At 35.0% G+C, this 18,072-nt stretch overlaps 1 protein-coding gene across 6 annotated transcripts in view; it reads right to left on the bottom strand.

The window, feature by feature from the left end:
- The window catches only part of ANKIB1 (ankyrin repeat and IBR domain containing 1), a 103,866-nt gene that overhangs the window by 14,374 nt on the left and 71,420 nt on the right, over nt 1-18,072 (bottom strand). For all 6 annotated transcript variants that reach the window (XM_032642438.1, XM_032642439.1, XM_032642435.1 and 3 more), the window contains 6 exons: nt 17,586-17,752; nt 11,453-11,541; nt 7,191-7,321; nt 1,359-1,493; nt 318-404; nt 162-228 (listed from right to left, as the gene is read on the bottom strand). In XM_032642438.1, coding sequence (XP_032498329.1) covers nt 162-228; nt 318-404; nt 1,359-1,493; nt 7,191-7,321; nt 11,453-11,541; nt 17,586-17,752 — 676 coding nt within the window. The remainder of the gene's footprint in view (nt 1-161; nt 229-317; nt 405-1,358; nt 1,494-7,190; nt 7,322-11,452; nt 11,542-17,585; nt 17,753-18,072) is intronic.

The raw sequence follows: 18,072 nt of genomic DNA, 5'->3' as shown, positions 1-18,072 counted from the left end.
CAAATGCTAAACTACACTCTGGGCTTCTGAAAACTCCAAACTGCCAAATGAGCAAATGGAGATAAGGTATTCTTTTAAGGGTCTTAACCTCCTACCAATGAAGTGACTTAAGCATGACAGCTATTTTATATTAATTATCACACATATCACTTATAACTTACTTTCTTTGAGAGCTCTACTCAATTGCTCCATCTTTTCTTTGGCTGTTTTAAGAAGGCGTTGTTCTAACTAAAAGAATAGAAATAAATAAATATATCATTTTCTTTATTTATTCACAACAGTAGAGTTTAGCACATTTGAAATGATTTGGGACATACCTGATAGCTATGTTCATGATTTTTAAATCTTGTGTAGTAGTGCATAAATCTGTCAAGTTCCTGAAATCGTTTATGCTTTTTCTCAGCCTAGGAAACGAAAGTCCACAAATGACATTTATAAATAAAAGTACTAGCTATTAAAATTGTTTTTTTTGATCACTTCAAAATTTTATTAGTAACAGATAGTAGTGCATACAGATTTATCGATTATTTTGTTGAGAAAATAATAACCAATACATTTTAAACGCTTCCCAGAACAAAGTCTTGTATTTGTATTCTCTGTGACAAACCACTCAATCCGCAATTCCCAGAGTGTAAGGTAAATATGTCTCTCAAACCTTATGTTCATTAGATCTTCAATGTTTTATTATGTTGTTTATTGCTATGGACTGAAATGTGTCCCCCATCAATTCATATGTTGAAGGTGTAACCCCCAATGTGACTATATTTAGAGATAGGGCCTGTGAGATGATAAAGGTTGAACAAGGTCATTAGGGTGGAGATCTAATCCAATAGAGCTGGTGCCCTTATAAGAAGAGGAAGAGACAACAGAGCTTGCTCTCTCTCCTTCCTGTGAGGACATAGCAAAAAGATAACTGTCTATAAGCCAGGAAGAGAGTCATTGCCAAAAACCAAATTGGCAGAAATCTTGATCTTGGACTTCCTAGTCTCAAGAACTATGAAAAATAAATTTTTGTTGTTTAAGCCACTCAGTCTATGGTATTTTGTTATGGCAGCCAAGCAGACTAAGATACTTATTATAAACAATAACATAATATTATATTGTTGATATAATGTTAAAATTGTTTTTAAGTCATTTTAGAGACATGCTGGGATACGTCTTGTCTAATCTTCACCAATATAAAAAAAGGAAAATTAAAAGCTCAAGTTTATAGAGCTATTTTGTTTAAATTAAAGGCTACTCTAAAGTGTATTGAATTTAAATGCCTCATTACAATAAAGATAGGAAAAGAAGAAATGAAAAACACTGCCACTGATATTAAGTGGCTTAGAGATCTTGGCTTCTACAGTTCTCTTTACCTCCACAGTCATTTCCTTGGATTGTTCCTCTACATGCTGAATGACTTCATAGCGAGTACATCTGTAATAACCTCCTGTGGAAGAACTATGTTTTTTCCATTCTTCTAGGCAAATCCAGCAAAAGTCATACTTGCACTTCAAAAGAAAACATATATGCAAATATCGCCCCATGTTAATATGCAAATTATTTTCTAAATTCCTGTCAACCAATTTGTAGAGATTAAACAATCCTGCCTGTGTGACCAGGAACAAATCTTCTCAAAGACACACCCTCCTCTTTTTGAGGTTTTCTCTGGAGACCTTATGTGAGCTATGGAAAGATGTGGGGGTAGTTTAAAGTTATTGCTTATAAGGATAAATTAAAATAATAACATTATTAAGTAATCTCAAGAAAGCTTGAAAAATATCAATGGGATATTCTTTCCAAATAATAAAACCAGATCCTGACAAATGTTTCATTTTTCAGGTGCATAGTAATCTTACCTTGGTCTATAAAGCTCCACCAGTGTATTTGAAAACTTCTGTTGACTTTGACAAACTGATTTTTAAACTGGGAATAAGTTAAAAAGGCCTCTAATCAGAACAGCTAACATAAAACCTATTTCTCATTAAAAAAAAAAATTCTCTTTCTTAATTACCATAACTTGCAGACAATGCCAAAAAATATGAGTATTCCAGTATGAAAATATATCTTTTTTTCTCTTAAATGCTTATGGATTTTGAGTCAGAGAGAACTTTCCAATTTAAATCTATGTTTTCTCCTGGTACTTTTAGAGTTTGTTTAAAAAAATATTTAAATATTTGATCTGTTCAGAATTTATTTGGGTATTCAGTATGAATTAAACTTTATTTTTTTCCACATAGCTGCCCAGTTGTCTCAATACCATTTACTGAACAGTCCATGTTTCTCTACTGGTTGGAGATGCCTCCTTTACCATGTACTGAATTCCCATTTATGTGTCTATTTTCTGGGCTTTCTTTCTATTCTGTTTCATTGATCCGTAGATTCATGTACCAGCACCATGCTGTCTTAATTACTGAGCCTTTATAGTATGGGTTACTGTTTGACAAGGCTAGTCCCTCCTCACTGTTCTTTTTCAGAGTTTTCTGGCTCTTCTTACTTTGTTTTTCCATGTGAACTTTTAATTAGCTTATCTAGATGCAGAAACAAAACCTGTTGGTATTTTTGTTGGAATCTTTCTATCCAAGAACTTTGTTATCTTTCCATTTGTTTGTCATCTTCTGTGTCCTACAGATAGGGGTCTTAACATTTTCTTCATGTAAGTCTTATCCATTTCTTAAGTTTCTTTCTAGATAAATGAGGTCTTCTTTTTCAGTATATATTCTGTCTGAATGTTACTGGCACACGTGAAGGCTATTACTCTCTGCATATTACTTTTGTACCCTGCTAGTTAATTGAATTTTTATTGTTTGCAATAGTTTTTCAGTTGATTCTTGTGGGCTTTCTAGGTATACAATCATGCTGGCTGTAAAAAATGACAATTTTCCCACCTCATTTCTAATTTTTATATCCCCAATTTCTTTTCATTGTCAAATTATGTTGACTGGTATCTCCAGTCCAATGTTAATAATATTTGTGATGGGGAGTATCTTTATATTGTTCTCAATTTTAGTGAGAGTACCTCTAGTTTCCCCACTAAATATCATGCTAACTTTTGGACTAAGATAGATTTATTTTTATCATGCTATTGCGATAAAAGGAAGAACCTATCTATTCCTATTTCTTTGTGTGTCTTATAAAGAATGGTTGTTGAGTTTTTGTCAAAGGCCTTTTTGGCATCTACAGAAAATTTACATGGTTTTTCTTTTTGTATCTACCACTAAAATGAGGTACAGTAATAGCTTTCTAAATATCAAACCATTCTTGTATTCCTGGAATAAACCCCACATGATTAATCAGTCTTTTTTTAAAATTAAAAACATGTTTTTCATTGAAATATAATCGATATTCAATTATTCTTCTAATGCACTCTGCTAGATTACATTTGCTAATATCTGTATTTTCCCCTCCAATATCTTATTTAGGACTCATGCATTCTTCTTCATAAATAAGACAGATCTACAGTTTTAATTTTTATAATCTTGTCAAGTGCTGGTATCAAGGTTCTACTCAGTTTATAATAATAATTTGAAAGTTTCCATTTTCTTTTTTTTCTTTTTGTCCTGGAAACTGTCTGAATCACATTGGAGTTACCTATTCTTTAAAGCTTTGATAAAACTCTATTGTGAAACTGTTAGGGCCTATTGCTTTTATATATATATATATATATATATTTTTTGTGGTACGTGGGCCTCTCACTGTTGTGGCCTCTCCCGTTGCGGACCACAGGCTCCGGACGCGACGGCTCAGTGGCCACGGCTCAAGGGCCCAGCCGCTCCACGGCATGTGGGATCTTCCCGGACCGGGGCACGAACCCATGTCCCCTGCATCGGCAGGCGGACTCTCAACCACTGCGCCACCAGGGAAGCCCCCACCTATTGCTTTTAAAGGAGAGATCACTGAAAAACTCTTTCTTCTATGGAGTGAGTTTGTTTGGATATTTCTTCTAGAGTTAGTTTCAATGAATTATATTTTCTTGGAAAATCAGTCCATTTCAAAACCAAGTTCAAATTTATCTGCAAGAGTTGAGCAAAGTTATCTCTTATTATTATTTTACTTTGCTTTGTTCATTGATTAGTCCCCTTTTTAAAATTTATTTATTTATTTATGGCTGCCTTGGGTCTTCGTTGCTGCACACGGGCTTTCTCTAGCTGCAGCCAGCGGAGGGCTACTCTTTGTTGCGGTGTGTGGGCTTCTCATTGCGGTGGCTTCTCTTGTTGTGGAGCACGGGCTCTATGTGTGCGGGCTTCAGTAGTTGTGGCATGCGGGCTTCAGCAGTTGTGGCTCATGGGCTCTAGAACGCAGGCTCAGTAGTTGTGGCACACAGGCTTAGGTGCTCCGTGGCATGTGGGATCTTCCCAGACCAGGGACTGAACCCGTGTCCCCTGAATTGCCAGGTGGATTCTTTACCACTGCACCACCAGGGAAGTCCCAGTCCCCTTATTTCTTATATTGTGTATTTGAACTCCCTCACCCCCACATTTTTCTTATTGCAAGCTTTGTGGTTTATCTTATTTTTTTTCCTTCAGAAAACCACTTTTGGATTTATTTATTAGTTGTATTGTTTTTCAGTTTTTGACTCACTGATTTCTGATTTAAAAAAATTCTTCTTCCTTGTTTTCAAGCTTGTATTTCTTGAGTCATATCCTTAATTCATTCCTTATTTTGTATCATTTTAAGTGAATAAGGCTATGCACATTTCTGAATTGCTTTAAATATAGCCCTCAGGTTCTGAAAAAGTAGTTATCTATAGAAATTCTTTAATTTCCATTTTATTTTTACTCACGAGTTGTTTGAGAGATTTTAAATTTCCAAATGAAAAGGCTTTTAGTAACTTTATTATTCATTTCTATTTTATTCCATTATGATCAGAGAATGTTGATTACACCACTCTATTTTCTGGATAATTATTTAGATTTTCTTTGATGATCAATGGTTAATTTTTTTGGTGAATGTTCCATGGGTACTTGAAAATATGGCATGAGTCCATCTTTTCAGGATACAGAGTCTGAATATATAGTAATCAGATAATACCTTAGTCATTATGTCAAGTCTTATCTTCATTAATTTTTTCTCTACCTGGTACGTCACGAACAGAGAGCTGAATTAAAGTCTCTGTCCTCATTTAGCCCTTCACAAACATGTACTTACACAATAAATTGTGTATTTGTTTCAAGGTTCTGACAGTATGCAAGTTCTTTTGTTGCCTGCTAAAAGCAAACCTTGTGCCTGATTTGATCCAAGTACCCTTCAGTACAGCTCCATTGATCTCTCAAAATTAGTGGCAAAACTTTCTACAAACAGCAAAATTTTACATTCTATGATAAGAAAAAGAATATAGAACTTTAATAATTTTTTATTTTTTAGTTGCAGCATAGTTTTCCACAGAGCCAGATCAATAAATTACTATAAGTGATTTAAAATGTGTAAGGATGCAATATTTAAATAGCTTCCTGAAAATTATCTAAAGGGAAATGAATAAAGAGAGTTTTTAAAATAAATGAATTTATTTTTATAGGGCCAAACCTGTCATTCTTTTAAAATGTTTAACAATTTGATTCCAGAAAGTAAAAACTATCTAATGAGTAATAATCAATATTGAAGCATTAATAAAGGTATATTATGATTTAGTCATTGTGTTAGAAAATAGATTCAATTACATATTACCTGTTGTCCCACATTTTAAAAAAACTATAAAAGTATAAACACTTTCACTTCCTAGATGTCTCCTTTTATGTCATGAGAATTACTCATCAGTTTCCTTTGTTCAATGCAAATACTTCAGATGGTTAACTAAGACTACATTTACATAGTATGTAAGTAAATATTTCTTTTATATGCAAAAGAAGTTTAAGCAAAATCTGTTTAAGATAAATTACCTTACATCATTAGCCTGATTAATTCATGAAAATATTCATTCACTCAATACATATCCATCAACTACTTACTGCTGGTAGGTGCTATGACTGAAATAAAGGTAATGTTGGATCCCGCCCTTTTATTAGTAGCCCAACTGCTGATTTTTATGGTCAACATGTATTTTTTTTTTACACATCTATGTAGCCTATATCAGACTGTCCAAGAAAAAACTAATATGGATGTTGGAGATAGGACTGCATATAAATGAAATCATTTTGGCCTGATCAGCTAAACTAATAAGCAATTCTGAGCATTTTACTCAGAACACTACTAAGTTTTTCTTCTTAGGAAATCATTACTGTCTCACTAAGACAATTCATTCATGTTAATTTATTATAATATAAAATCATCTGGTAACTGTCATTATTTTTGAAGTCATAATAATAATGATCATTAGCTTCAAGGTAAAAAATTAAGAAGTACTTAAAGAGAAGATATTGATGTATTTTACTGAAATCTTAACTATGTGGGTTTCTTTCACATCCTAAATTAGAAAAATTATATTGCTCTTCTCTCAATAATTTTAAATAATTATTTTTATATACATGGTATTCCCAAGGAAAAGGAAAAAAACTGAGATATTACAGTTAAGCAAAAATGTTCATAAATGTAGGCATGGATTAATAAAATATTATTAACTTAATTCCAGAATATTTGTTTTAAATATGGTAGTTTCTTTCTATGCAATCTAGGTCAGGAAGGTAGCCTTCTAACAGTAATTATTTATAATAATTTTTAGCCAAGTGACATTTTCATTTTCAATATAGTAATGAGTTACTTATTTAATTGATGATTTCATTAGCAAACCTAAAGTCTCTGCCCACTGTTTCGGGCACCTTTCTTATATAGACACCAGGATTTAAATTTGGACTTATGGGGATTGCTTGGGGCCTGACTTGGACCTTGAGACTATGCTGTGTGCTCCAAAATCAGCTTTTCAAGAGATCTATGTAAGGTAGCACTCGATCATTTAACATTATTTATATATACACAAAACTCTCTCAGAATCCTCACTGGGGGAGTGGGTGACTGGGAGGGAAGGACTCAGGCATTTCTGATCTGGCCAAGTACCACTGAATCCTTACCTTTATTTTTAACATTCATCATGATTGTAAAATTTAGTAATATAAACCAACATTTATGTTATTTAACAAAGAATGTAGAATACAATCTTCTAGAATCCATCTGAAAGTCAATAAGATACCTATGCTTACAGCATTTCTTCTTTGGATTCACAATCAAATGAAGGTTCTAATTGCAAAGCATGTATTGTACAATCCTCTTTAACTTACCTTAGCACACTGCATGTGATTGCATCCCTCATTCTTCTGTATTGGAGACTTACAGTTAGCACAAGGCTTGGAGTTAGTTAACAACCAGAGACAGTTGGCAGCATCCTCATAAGCTTCACTAACTCCCACAACTTTGGGATATAAAGCACAAATACAGAAATAAATGATTTAGTGTACAACTCCAGATGGCAAAAACACTCAAAGTTTTCTTTGCAGGCTGTCTCTCAATTTTAAATATATACTTATTTTCCTATTAGGGTCTATGGCAAAGTTTTTACCCATGATTATTTAAGACAAAATAAAAATGAATCCAATGACATGTCTGAAAGTAAATTCATCATTTCCCCCAAATCTGCTCCTTTCTCTATCTCCTGTCCTGTTAAATGATATGATCTTCTACCCAGAATAGATCCAGGAAGACCATGATCTTGGACACCTTCCTCTTTCCCTCATCTACTGTGTCCCATTTATTCTATCTCTTCCTCTTTCATATCCATCTTCTCTCCATTCCCACTTCTTATTGCTTTAGCTAGGATCGTCCACACCTTCTTCCCAGACAATTAAAACACAGAAACCAACCTAGCTCCCAGATCCTTCTCCCCCGACCCTCACAACCCACACTATATTGCCTCTATAAAGTGATCTTTTAAAAATACAAATCTTTAAATCTTCTAATTGCTCCCCATTGACTACAAGATAAAATCAAACTGTTTTAGCAAAGAATACAAAGCCCTTCATGATTTGGCCACTAACTACTGGTAAGGTCCTCCCACCCTCTATCCCCACACTAACCTTATACTCTTCATCATCTTAAACTCTGTTTATTCTACTTTAATTTGAGATCTGCACTCTTAAAGAATGCCAGGGTTTTTAAAGACTCTAACTTTTACATTTTATGTTCTATAAATCTCCACCACCACGCATGTAGAGATTTAGGGGCTGGAGAGAGTGGTAAACACATAATTAAAAAATTATTTTTTCCTGCAAGAATGACAGTAATGAAGTTTGTTTTCTAACTTCAAGTACATAGGGAAGTTCTATCTTTTCTTTACTGAAAGAGATGTCTGAAAATCACTTTGAAATCCTTAAGAGTAGTCCATTCAGTTAAGACCCTCATTATATGCAGATATTCTAGGAAGGGTTGGGTAACAGGTTAGCCCTACTGTTGAAAGCAGGGGAGAAATCAGAAGTTTTGAAGTTTAAAAGAAAAAGTTACTCAACCCCCAGATTTAAATCCCTGGAGAGGAAAGGTGACAAAGGTTTGGGCTGTCTGACCCATGGGAACTGGCTCTGCATATGAACTGGAAGAGATGAGCACCAGCAACAGCCCTTTGATGGAGCCTAGCAGTGGAGGAGTGGAGGCAGGGGGTGTCTTGCTGCAAGGAACCCTGGGTGCCTACCGACTTAAGTTTGTGTGAACAACAGAACAGCAGCTACTGCCGGACTGTAAAGCACTGGTTTTCAATTCCACATAGCAGAGAGAAACAATAGCAGCAACAAACTGCTCAGACTGCACTCCATTTCTAAGGCCACTTGGTAGAAGATGGTTTGATTAGGGTGTGGTGCAGAGCATGCTCAGATAATTTGGTGGAGAACAGGAGTTTCAGAAGGAACATACTATACTTAATGGCCATGAAGGTCAGCTGTGAAGGTAATGCTGTTTACAAAGGGTACTGCTATAAAACCTAATCACTAAGTACAGTGTCTAATTTTTGTTTAAAGTAGTGGCCTTTCTCCTCCCTTTAGCATCAACATTATTTTTAGCTCAGAGTCTCCAACATATTCTTATGACCTTTATTGTCCATTGTTATAATAAATAAAGCACAAAGCCATTAAAACAAAGCAGCTGTGTGGCCTGCAACATTAACAGTTTTATTCTCCTACCCTTGGAGAGAATGCTAGTTTCTGACTGCATTCTAGAGGATTACATGAAGTAAATCATGTTCAGAAAATAACCTTAGTACAACAAAAACTTGAACGGGAAGAAATGCCTTTACTACTTGTGCTCTGAACATGCTCATTTCATACATCTGCCCTTTGTACATACTTTTCTCAATACCTGCAATACCCAAACTCCCTTCAATCTACCTGGTGAGTCTTCTCTATCCCTACTGACTTCCAAACTCTTCACTTCAGATGCATGTCTAATATAGCTTGATCTTCTTTCCTTAATAATCTAGTGTGCTTTTAGGTCTCTTTGTAAGAAAAATTAACTTCATTTAATCACGTATTACAGTATAAAAATCTCAGATCTATTAGTAGAATCAACATGTGCTCAAGTGAAAACAAAGTTGCTTTTAAAGACTGAATTCTTAAAAGACTACTGAATTTCATTCAATAACCATTACTGAGTATGTACTATGAAAAAAACTGGTCTTAAATTTTTATAAATTAACTATCATTTCACAGAAAATATAATCATTGGCTTATTCTGTTAATAGGAAAAATTCAGACAATTTGGCAAGAACCCTCACAATCTGGCAACACCTACCTTTCCAGCCTCATCTCTCACAAATGTCTCCCCTGGACCATAATTTTAAACTCCACAGAATGTATAAAGAAATGCAGGTAGGTGGGCAATAGCAAGCCATCTCTAATAGAAATATAGATGTTTCTAGGTGTCAGAAGCAGGAGAAGAAAACAAAATCCAGTCGTCTTGTCATGTTTAAAGGTGTTGCAGGGTAATGGTATTAATCTCTTTATGGAACTCACACACATAGACATACCCATACACAGATAGGGCTAATGGGTGGGTATCCAGAGAGCAATGGCAAGCTCTATCTGGTATTCAAGAGAGAGATACAATGAACCTGGGGAACAAGAACAATCTATACAAATCTTTTTGATTTGGGAAGCAGGTACTCAAAAAATATTTGTTGACTGAATGATGAATGTTCAGGACAGAAATGATTAATCAGCCCTCACTAAAAAATATCCTAAAATTATCCACTTCCCTTTGCTCCCATTTAAAGGACATGAGCCTTCTCATCATGTGAAAGGGATCGCCCTCATTGTCAATGAATAAACTGGTATTCTGGTTTACCTAAGTAGTGTCTTTTCCATGGATCTGAATAACCCCGAATCAGTATACAAAATCGATCTTGTGAATATAAACTGCTGAGAATAATCTCTTGGGCAATGGTATATTGCCCAATATAATACAAGCCTTTAGGGACTCATGGCTGCCAGCCAGTCTCTCCCAGTGTCACTTCAGCTGCTGACATTACCCACCACATCTCTGCTTCTGTGGATATGCTGAAACCCAACTCATATCTTGCTGCTGTCAGGAAGATTCCTTAACATCCTCTGTCCCCAATCTGAGTTAGTTGTTTCTGTTTTTGTATTCTCATCTTTATCCAACTGTGTTAGTTAACATATGATACTGTAATTATCTGCTTCCCTTCTAGCCTCTGTACTCTTTGAAGGCTGGCATCATCTTTATTATGTGCTTTGCCCATAATAAGTGTAGACGAAGTTTGTGAATTCTTAATCCTCATCTGCAATACTTCAAACTAACACCATTCTTTAAAATGTTAAAAACCACCAAATTAGTTTTCATTTATATTAATTTTATGACAGTTGTCATAATATATTTACTTCAGGAGGTGAGAAATTATGGCAAAGCAGATATATTTACTTGTCAAACATGGGAATTGCTATTAGGAAGGCTAATTCAAACCCATTCTGTTTCCCCTGTGTCACTCAATCCAATCTGTTAGCTTCCTATCTGTACAATGGGACAACCAGCATCAATCTCATAGCATTTGTGTGAGGATTAACAGAAGTAATATATTTATAGACATCTCAGTAAAAATTAGTTATAGACATGGCATTTAATGTAAGTAAATCTACAGAACCACATAAGAGCAAGAAATTAACTTGCCTTATCCTCCACTGTAAGTTTCCAAGGAAATAAGAAGCTTCCTCTCAGTACAGATCATACATTTCTTCTCATGAAGTACAGAAAAGCTAGTTAGCCCACCCCAGGATAAAAGGGAAGGACTATAGGAGCAGAACTTAAATGTGACCCCTGTTTACCCTGGAGTCCTAATAAGTCCGTTAGAAACATGGAACCTGTCTATGCTTTCCCCACCCCGGGATCTCCAAAAGGATGTTGGTTAGAGGGGTTAAAAAGGCGGGCTCTCGCATTAACAAACTTGAAAACTTAAAACTTCATTTTTAAATGAAGACTCTAAGAAATAAAACCACGTTATCTTTTGAATGCTATTATAAAATATGTAGCTATCTAAAATTCCTCTTACGTTCTTCTGGTTTCATTTCAGTTATTTTTTGTAGCCAATTTTTCCATGTTTGGCAGTCACAAGGCTCATGGGCTTCACCAAGGCACTCCCTAAAGAGGAAAACGTGGAAAAGGCAATTTAAAAGTGTCCTTCATCAACATCAAGGTAAAAGCACAGGTGGGAAGTACTGTTCCAAATGTAAAGTTGAGAACACTGAGGCACAGTGACTACTGAGAGATGAAGCATTTCAATAGAGGAACTGGAAGCATGATTCTAAAGCTCAATACCACTAGGACAGATTTTCTTTCATCAGTACATTTATTCACACATTTTAAAAAGTTCCAAATAGATTACCTAATATTTATAATTTAGCCTCTCATGCCTTAAGAGCTGTAAAGTATTTTTTATCAATTGGGTTCTGTCTCACTAATAGTTTAAATTCTTGCAGTTCAATGGGTGTTCCCCTGCCCAGCAGCATTGCCATTACTCAGGAGCTTGTTAAACATGCAGAAGAGCAGGCCCCATGAGACCTACTGATTAGAATCTGCATTTTATCAAAATCACCATATGACCCTTCCACATTTTAAAGTTTGGGAAGTACTATTTTACATCACATTCTTGTCATTACTTTTACCTCTGAATCCCCAAGTAACAGCAAGGGCAATCTAACTTACTTTCAAGTTTGATAAATTCCAATTTTCTGTCTTATTGGAATTTGGCAAATTTTTATTTAAATAATTAAAACTGTAGCAATATATTATTTGTAACTTAATTATATATTCTTTCTATAAGTATATAAAAGTCAAACATTAGGGACTTCCCTGGGGGTCCACTGGCTAAGACTCTGTGCTCCCAATGCAGGGGGCCCAGGTTTGATCCCTGGTCAGGGAACTAGATCCCACATGCCACAGCTAAAAGATCCCTCATGCCGCAACTACAGATCCCGCATGCTGCAACTAAGACGCAGCGCAGCCAAATAAATAAATAATAAATAAAATTTAAAAAACAAAAATGACTTAGAGCCTTTACGAATTATTTAATTCAATATGACATTATATTCTGTAGCACAAAGCTAATCATTCTAGTTAATAACAAAACGTCATTTTGGGCAAAGAAAAACCCAATCTATGGGTGTCATCATCATCATCACATCATCATCACCAGTCTCATTTTAAACAAAGATCTTTTCTTTTTCTTAATTTTTCTTTTTTCTTGGCCAAGAGGCATGTAGGATCTTAGTTCCCTGACCAGGGATGGAACCTGCGCCCCCTACAGTGGAAGCACAGTGTTTTTGTTTTTTTTTTTTACATCTTTATTGGAGTATAATTGCTTTACAATGGTGTGTTAGTTTCTGCTTTAGAACAAAGTGAATCAGTTATACATATACATATGTTCCCATATCTCTTCCCTCTTGCATCTCCCTCCCTCCCAACCTCCCTATCCCACCCCTCTAGGTGGTCACAAAACACCGAGCTGATCTCCCTGTGCTATGCGGCTGCTTCCCACTAGCTATCTAGTTTACGTTTGGTAGTGTATATATGTCCATGCCACTCTCTCGCTTTGTCACAGCTTACCCTTCCCCCTCCCCATATCCTCAAGTCCATTCTCTAGTAGGTCTGTGTCTTTATTCCTGTCTTACCCCTAAGTTCTTCATGACATTTTTTTTCTTAAATTCCATATATACGTGTTAGCATACGGTATTTGTCTTTCTCTTTCTGACTTACTTCACTCTGTATGACAGACTCTAGGTCCATCCACCTCATTACAAATAGCTCAATTTCGTTTCTTTTTATGGCTGAGTAATATTCCATTGTATATATGTGCCACATCTTCTTTATCCATTCATCCGCTGATGGACACTTAGCACAGCGTTTTAACCAATGGACCGCCAGGGAAGTCCCTAAACAAAGATCTTGTTTACAAAGTTTAAGTTAAGAAGACATGCCAACTGACAGGTAGAGTCTTAACTAACTATGAGGTAACATTTCACTATATTAAGAATGTATCAATTCTACTTCATATCCATTAGGATGGCTACTAGTTTTGAAAAACAACAGAAAATAACAAGTGCTGGGAAGGATGTGGAAAAACTGGAACCCTTGAGCATGGCTGGTAGGAATGTAAAATGATGCAGCTGTTATGAAAAACACTTTGGTAGTTCCTCAAATAGTTTCAACAGAACTGAAAACAAGGACTTAAACTTTTACACCAATGCTCATAACAGTATTCACAACAGCCAAAAGATGGCAACAATTCAACTGTTCACTGACATATGAATGGATAAACAAAATGTGCTATATACACTCAATGGAATATTAGCCATAAAAAGGAATGAACTTCTGATACATGCTATAACATGTAATGAATTTTGAAGACATTATGCTAAGTGAGATAAGCCAGACACCAAAGGACAAATATTGTATGACTCCACTTATATTAAATATCTAGAATAGGGAAATTCATAGAGACAAAGTAGAATAATGGTTACCAGGAGCTGGGGTCGGGGAGGGAGGATGGGGAGCTATTGCTTAAATAGTTGTGGAGTTTTTATTTGTGATGATAAAAATGTTCTAAAATGGATAGAGGTGATGGTTGCACAACACTGTTAAGGTACTTAATGCCATTGAATTGTATACCTAAAAAATCACTAAATACCTGGAAAGAATAACTTAATTTTCTTAAATTTCTGACTTATTACCAAATCTGGCATTTGGGAAACCTTTTCCATAACTGTGGTTTTATACAGCTCCTTAGTAACTTAGTGATAATTTAATAGACATTAATAAAATATTGCATTGATTAAAAGTAGAAGTAGATAGCATCTACAAAGTAGATCTTTCAAAGTAGATCTTTGAAAACTAACACATCAGAGAAAATAAGCCTGAACTTCTCCAAAGTACAGTACAGTGATGACAATGCTATCAGATGTAACAGGTGACTGATAATCTGGATTATGCCATGTGTAGGAAGACAGAGTATTCTGATAGAAATAATGAAGATACTGGAATGTTCTACAGATACTGGAAAACTAATTTCCTGAAGAAAGCTTTAACCAAGACACCAACGACTGGTAGCAAATACTCTGACAGACAAACTGTAATTACACAGGATAGTGGGAAAAAGCATTCTAGGTTCAGTTATTAAGGGCACAGAACTTGTTGGTGAACAAGTTATAATAGAAGGGGCTATCCTGTGGTGGCAAGGAAAATGCCTACTCCTACCTTCCCTCCCAACAATGAATATATTCAGTTATATCCAAGCAGACATCTCTTGGGGATAGCTCTCAACTGATTCTGTCACACGTAGTTCTTAAAAAGAAGAAACTGTTATTGGCATTTCTTGTGGTTTTTGCAATCATTTTTAGAAAATATTTTTGAACTTTTGGGGGAAAGAAAGAAGAAAACCCTGAATCACATGCTTTTATTTTATAAAGATCTCTCTTGCAAAGCTTCTTTATGCATGAAGCAGACTTTCTTTCTCTTTGAAACACTAGATAAGTAAGGGCAGCAGAATTCTACTTAGAATTTCCTTTTTTTCTTAGAATTTCTGACTAATAGGCAAAGCTTTTATACTATACGAATACGAGTAGGAAGCTATGTAAAAACAAAAATTGCAAATTAATGCTTAGAGAGGTGAAGCAATGTAAAAATCCTAGAATATACATATATCATATACCTACATATATCAATCCTATAGCTTAATGAATTTCAAAAATGAAAGGTAATAAAGTTAAGTCCTGAATTTCTATGTCAGAAAATGATGATACTATTTGCTAAGTTATCTACCACCCGTATAATAGGAGAAGGAGTAAATAATTACCAAATGTGATCTTAAATCCATGTGGTCATCCACAGATCCCTTAAACTGGGATAAAATTCCAAGCAGGGCCTGTGATCTTGCCATATAGTTTCCAATGGATACTGAGTATAACCAGCCTGATATTTTGGGGTGTGAGAAAGAATAGCTGACATATTTTCTCCAAACACTAGACTAGAAAGGTACAGTTTATAGCATCATATATGTTTATTGGCATATATAGCTTTTAGAATCTAATCTACCTTGGTAGGTTTTTCCATTAGTTTCCGTATTTTCAGTCAAACCAAACTTACTACTTGCAGCATACAAAGAGAGGTGGGGAAGAATACAAGAAAGTAAAAGCTAATCTACAGTGAAAACTAATAAAAGCTAGGCCACAGAAACCACAGAGTTTAAGAAGACAATGCCAATCACAGATTTTTCTTTCCTTTCAAAACTTTATTATCCTCAGATCTTAGCAAATGTTATCACCTTCTTAATCTTCTATACATTTTACTAATCTATGTTTTCCATTTTTGTAGCCTCTCCACCAATCCTCTTAATCAGCTTTTTTCATCCAGGGGTGCTTACCTGAACCAGAGGGCTCAGAAAATGATTTTCTGAAGGATAGTACATAATTAGTACCATTCTAGATGGGGTGCTTTTAAGGCACTAGAGCTTAAGTTTCTCAAGAAACTAACTTCAAAGAAGAAGCTCCTTTATTTTCTTCTTTTAATATTCTTACTAATAAAGTAGATTCATATTAATCTAAGGAAAATTTATATGCAAACAAGTAAGCTTGTGTGTATTCAATAACTCACTTCTCATTTCTGTTGCTGGATCCTTATCTCTTCTGGTGGGATAGTGAGGTAGAATTAGGACTCAACCATCGAATAGTAAAACACGTAAAACTAAAAATTAGGAATTTGCTTTTTAAATGTTTTGAAAAATTATCTTAAGGCATGTGGATATAATCTATTATTCAGTATTTTGTTGCTATTTTACTTGCTAAACCTGATTTAGCCATGAAAGTAGTAAATGTGGTTTTCCTTTCATTAATCACTATATTCAAGCACTTAGCCAGAAGCCTCGCAAGCTTTTTCTGTAAAGGGCCAGGTAGTAAATATCTTGGGTTTTGCAGGCCATATGGTCTCTGTCACAACTACTCGATGCTGTCATAGCCTGAAAGCAGCCACAGACAATAGGTAAACAAACTGGCAATGAGTGGGTGTGGCTGTGTTCTAATAAAACTTTATTTTTAAAAATTGGTGCAGACACTACTTTGCTGACACCTGACCTAGAATTCAGTGCTATATATAGGTTGGCAGTTCAAGAGATATTTTTAGCTAATGATAATGATGATGGGCTTAAGAAATAGACCTTTCACGGTAGGGATATTTCCATAACTGCCTTTTTACTATCTAGCAGTGCTACAGTTTGATTTTGGTTTCTGATAAGCACGAGTAAAGATTAGAGTTTTATATCTACCTCAAGTACAATATTTCCTTGCATATGTGATAAATCTGGAAATGAGCAAAAAGCATAACAAATACTATTTCTTCTTCTGATCACTTAATTAACTAAAACAAAAACAGTTATTATAATTGAATAAAGTATAACGCGGATGTCAGACAAACATACAGTTAAGAGACTATACATAGTTACATGGCCTATCCATTACTGATTTATCATCAGTTCATACTTACTAAGTATTTATCAGGCACTAGAAATTAAATAAAACATAAGACACAAACTGGTTCTTAACTGGTACTGTGCATTAGAATCACATAAGAGCTTTTTTTTTTTTGAAGCCCCACTCCAAAATCCAGTAAATCAAAATATCTCTTGTCGGGGTCTAGAATGAAAATTTGGAAAAGCTGTCTTAATACTAAATTCTGGGCATGCCTGGTTAAGAATCACTGCTAGAGACTTCTACTTTAAGAAATGATGTTAAACTCTAAACATTTTCTAATCTATGGTGAGTAATTTGGTATTAAAGTTCAAGTGCATGGGCTCTAGCACCAAACAGAGCTGGGCTTTAATTCCATTTCTGCCAATTCCTAGCTGCATAACCCTGGGCAACTCCTCTGTGCCTAAATTTCCATATCTGTAAAATGGGTATAATAATATCACTCCGTTCATAGCATTGTTAGAATTCAATATTTGAAAATATTTGGCAAGGTGGCTGGCACACATCAAGCACACAATAAATGTAAACTATCACCACTCTTTACATATTTTTTAATGAATAAGAATGACATCAAAAATACTACAATTTAAAGGCCTGATTCAAAGTATAAAGTCTCTTTAAAAACTGTCAGAAAGGTGATTAGGCTATTTCAACTTGTCTTTTACTGACCAGCAGAAGAGGTGTCCTTTTCCACAGTCCACAGCAGGGGCTCTGAGCAAGGGGAAGCTGAGTGTATCAGACCCAGATGTGTTTGACCCTTGTTTTGTTAGCCTGACTGCTCTTTCACAGCCTGGAGTAGGACACCATTTAATGGCAGGATTATTTTCAACAAAGGCCTGTTTAAACAGCAATAACAAAACATAATAAAACATTTTAACTCTCAATTCTAATAGGGAGTGTACCCCATATGTCAATTTACTTTAAAGCAAAAACAGAGTGAAATAAAAAAACAAAGCGTAGTCAGTCTCAAGAAACACTTAAAATAGTATTGGGATATATAAAATAAGAAGGAAAAATGTGGCAATTACCTTAGTAATGACATGACTTTTAAAATTTATGTTTTCTTTAATCTAAAAACCAAGTAGATGATGATAGAGTAAAAATGCTGTAATTTAAATACAGAAAATGTGTAATTTAAAAATGTTTGCTCATACAA

Source organism: Phocoena sinus, chromosome 9 (genome assembly GCF_008692025.1).
Source record: "Phocoena sinus isolate mPhoSin1 chromosome 9, mPhoSin1.pri, whole genome shotgun sequence".
Taxonomy (NCBI): domain Eukaryota; kingdom Metazoa; phylum Chordata; class Mammalia; order Artiodactyla; family Phocoenidae; genus Phocoena; species Phocoena sinus.
Note: the sequence above shows the minus strand (reverse complement) of the source record. Positions and strands in the feature narration are given on the sequence as shown.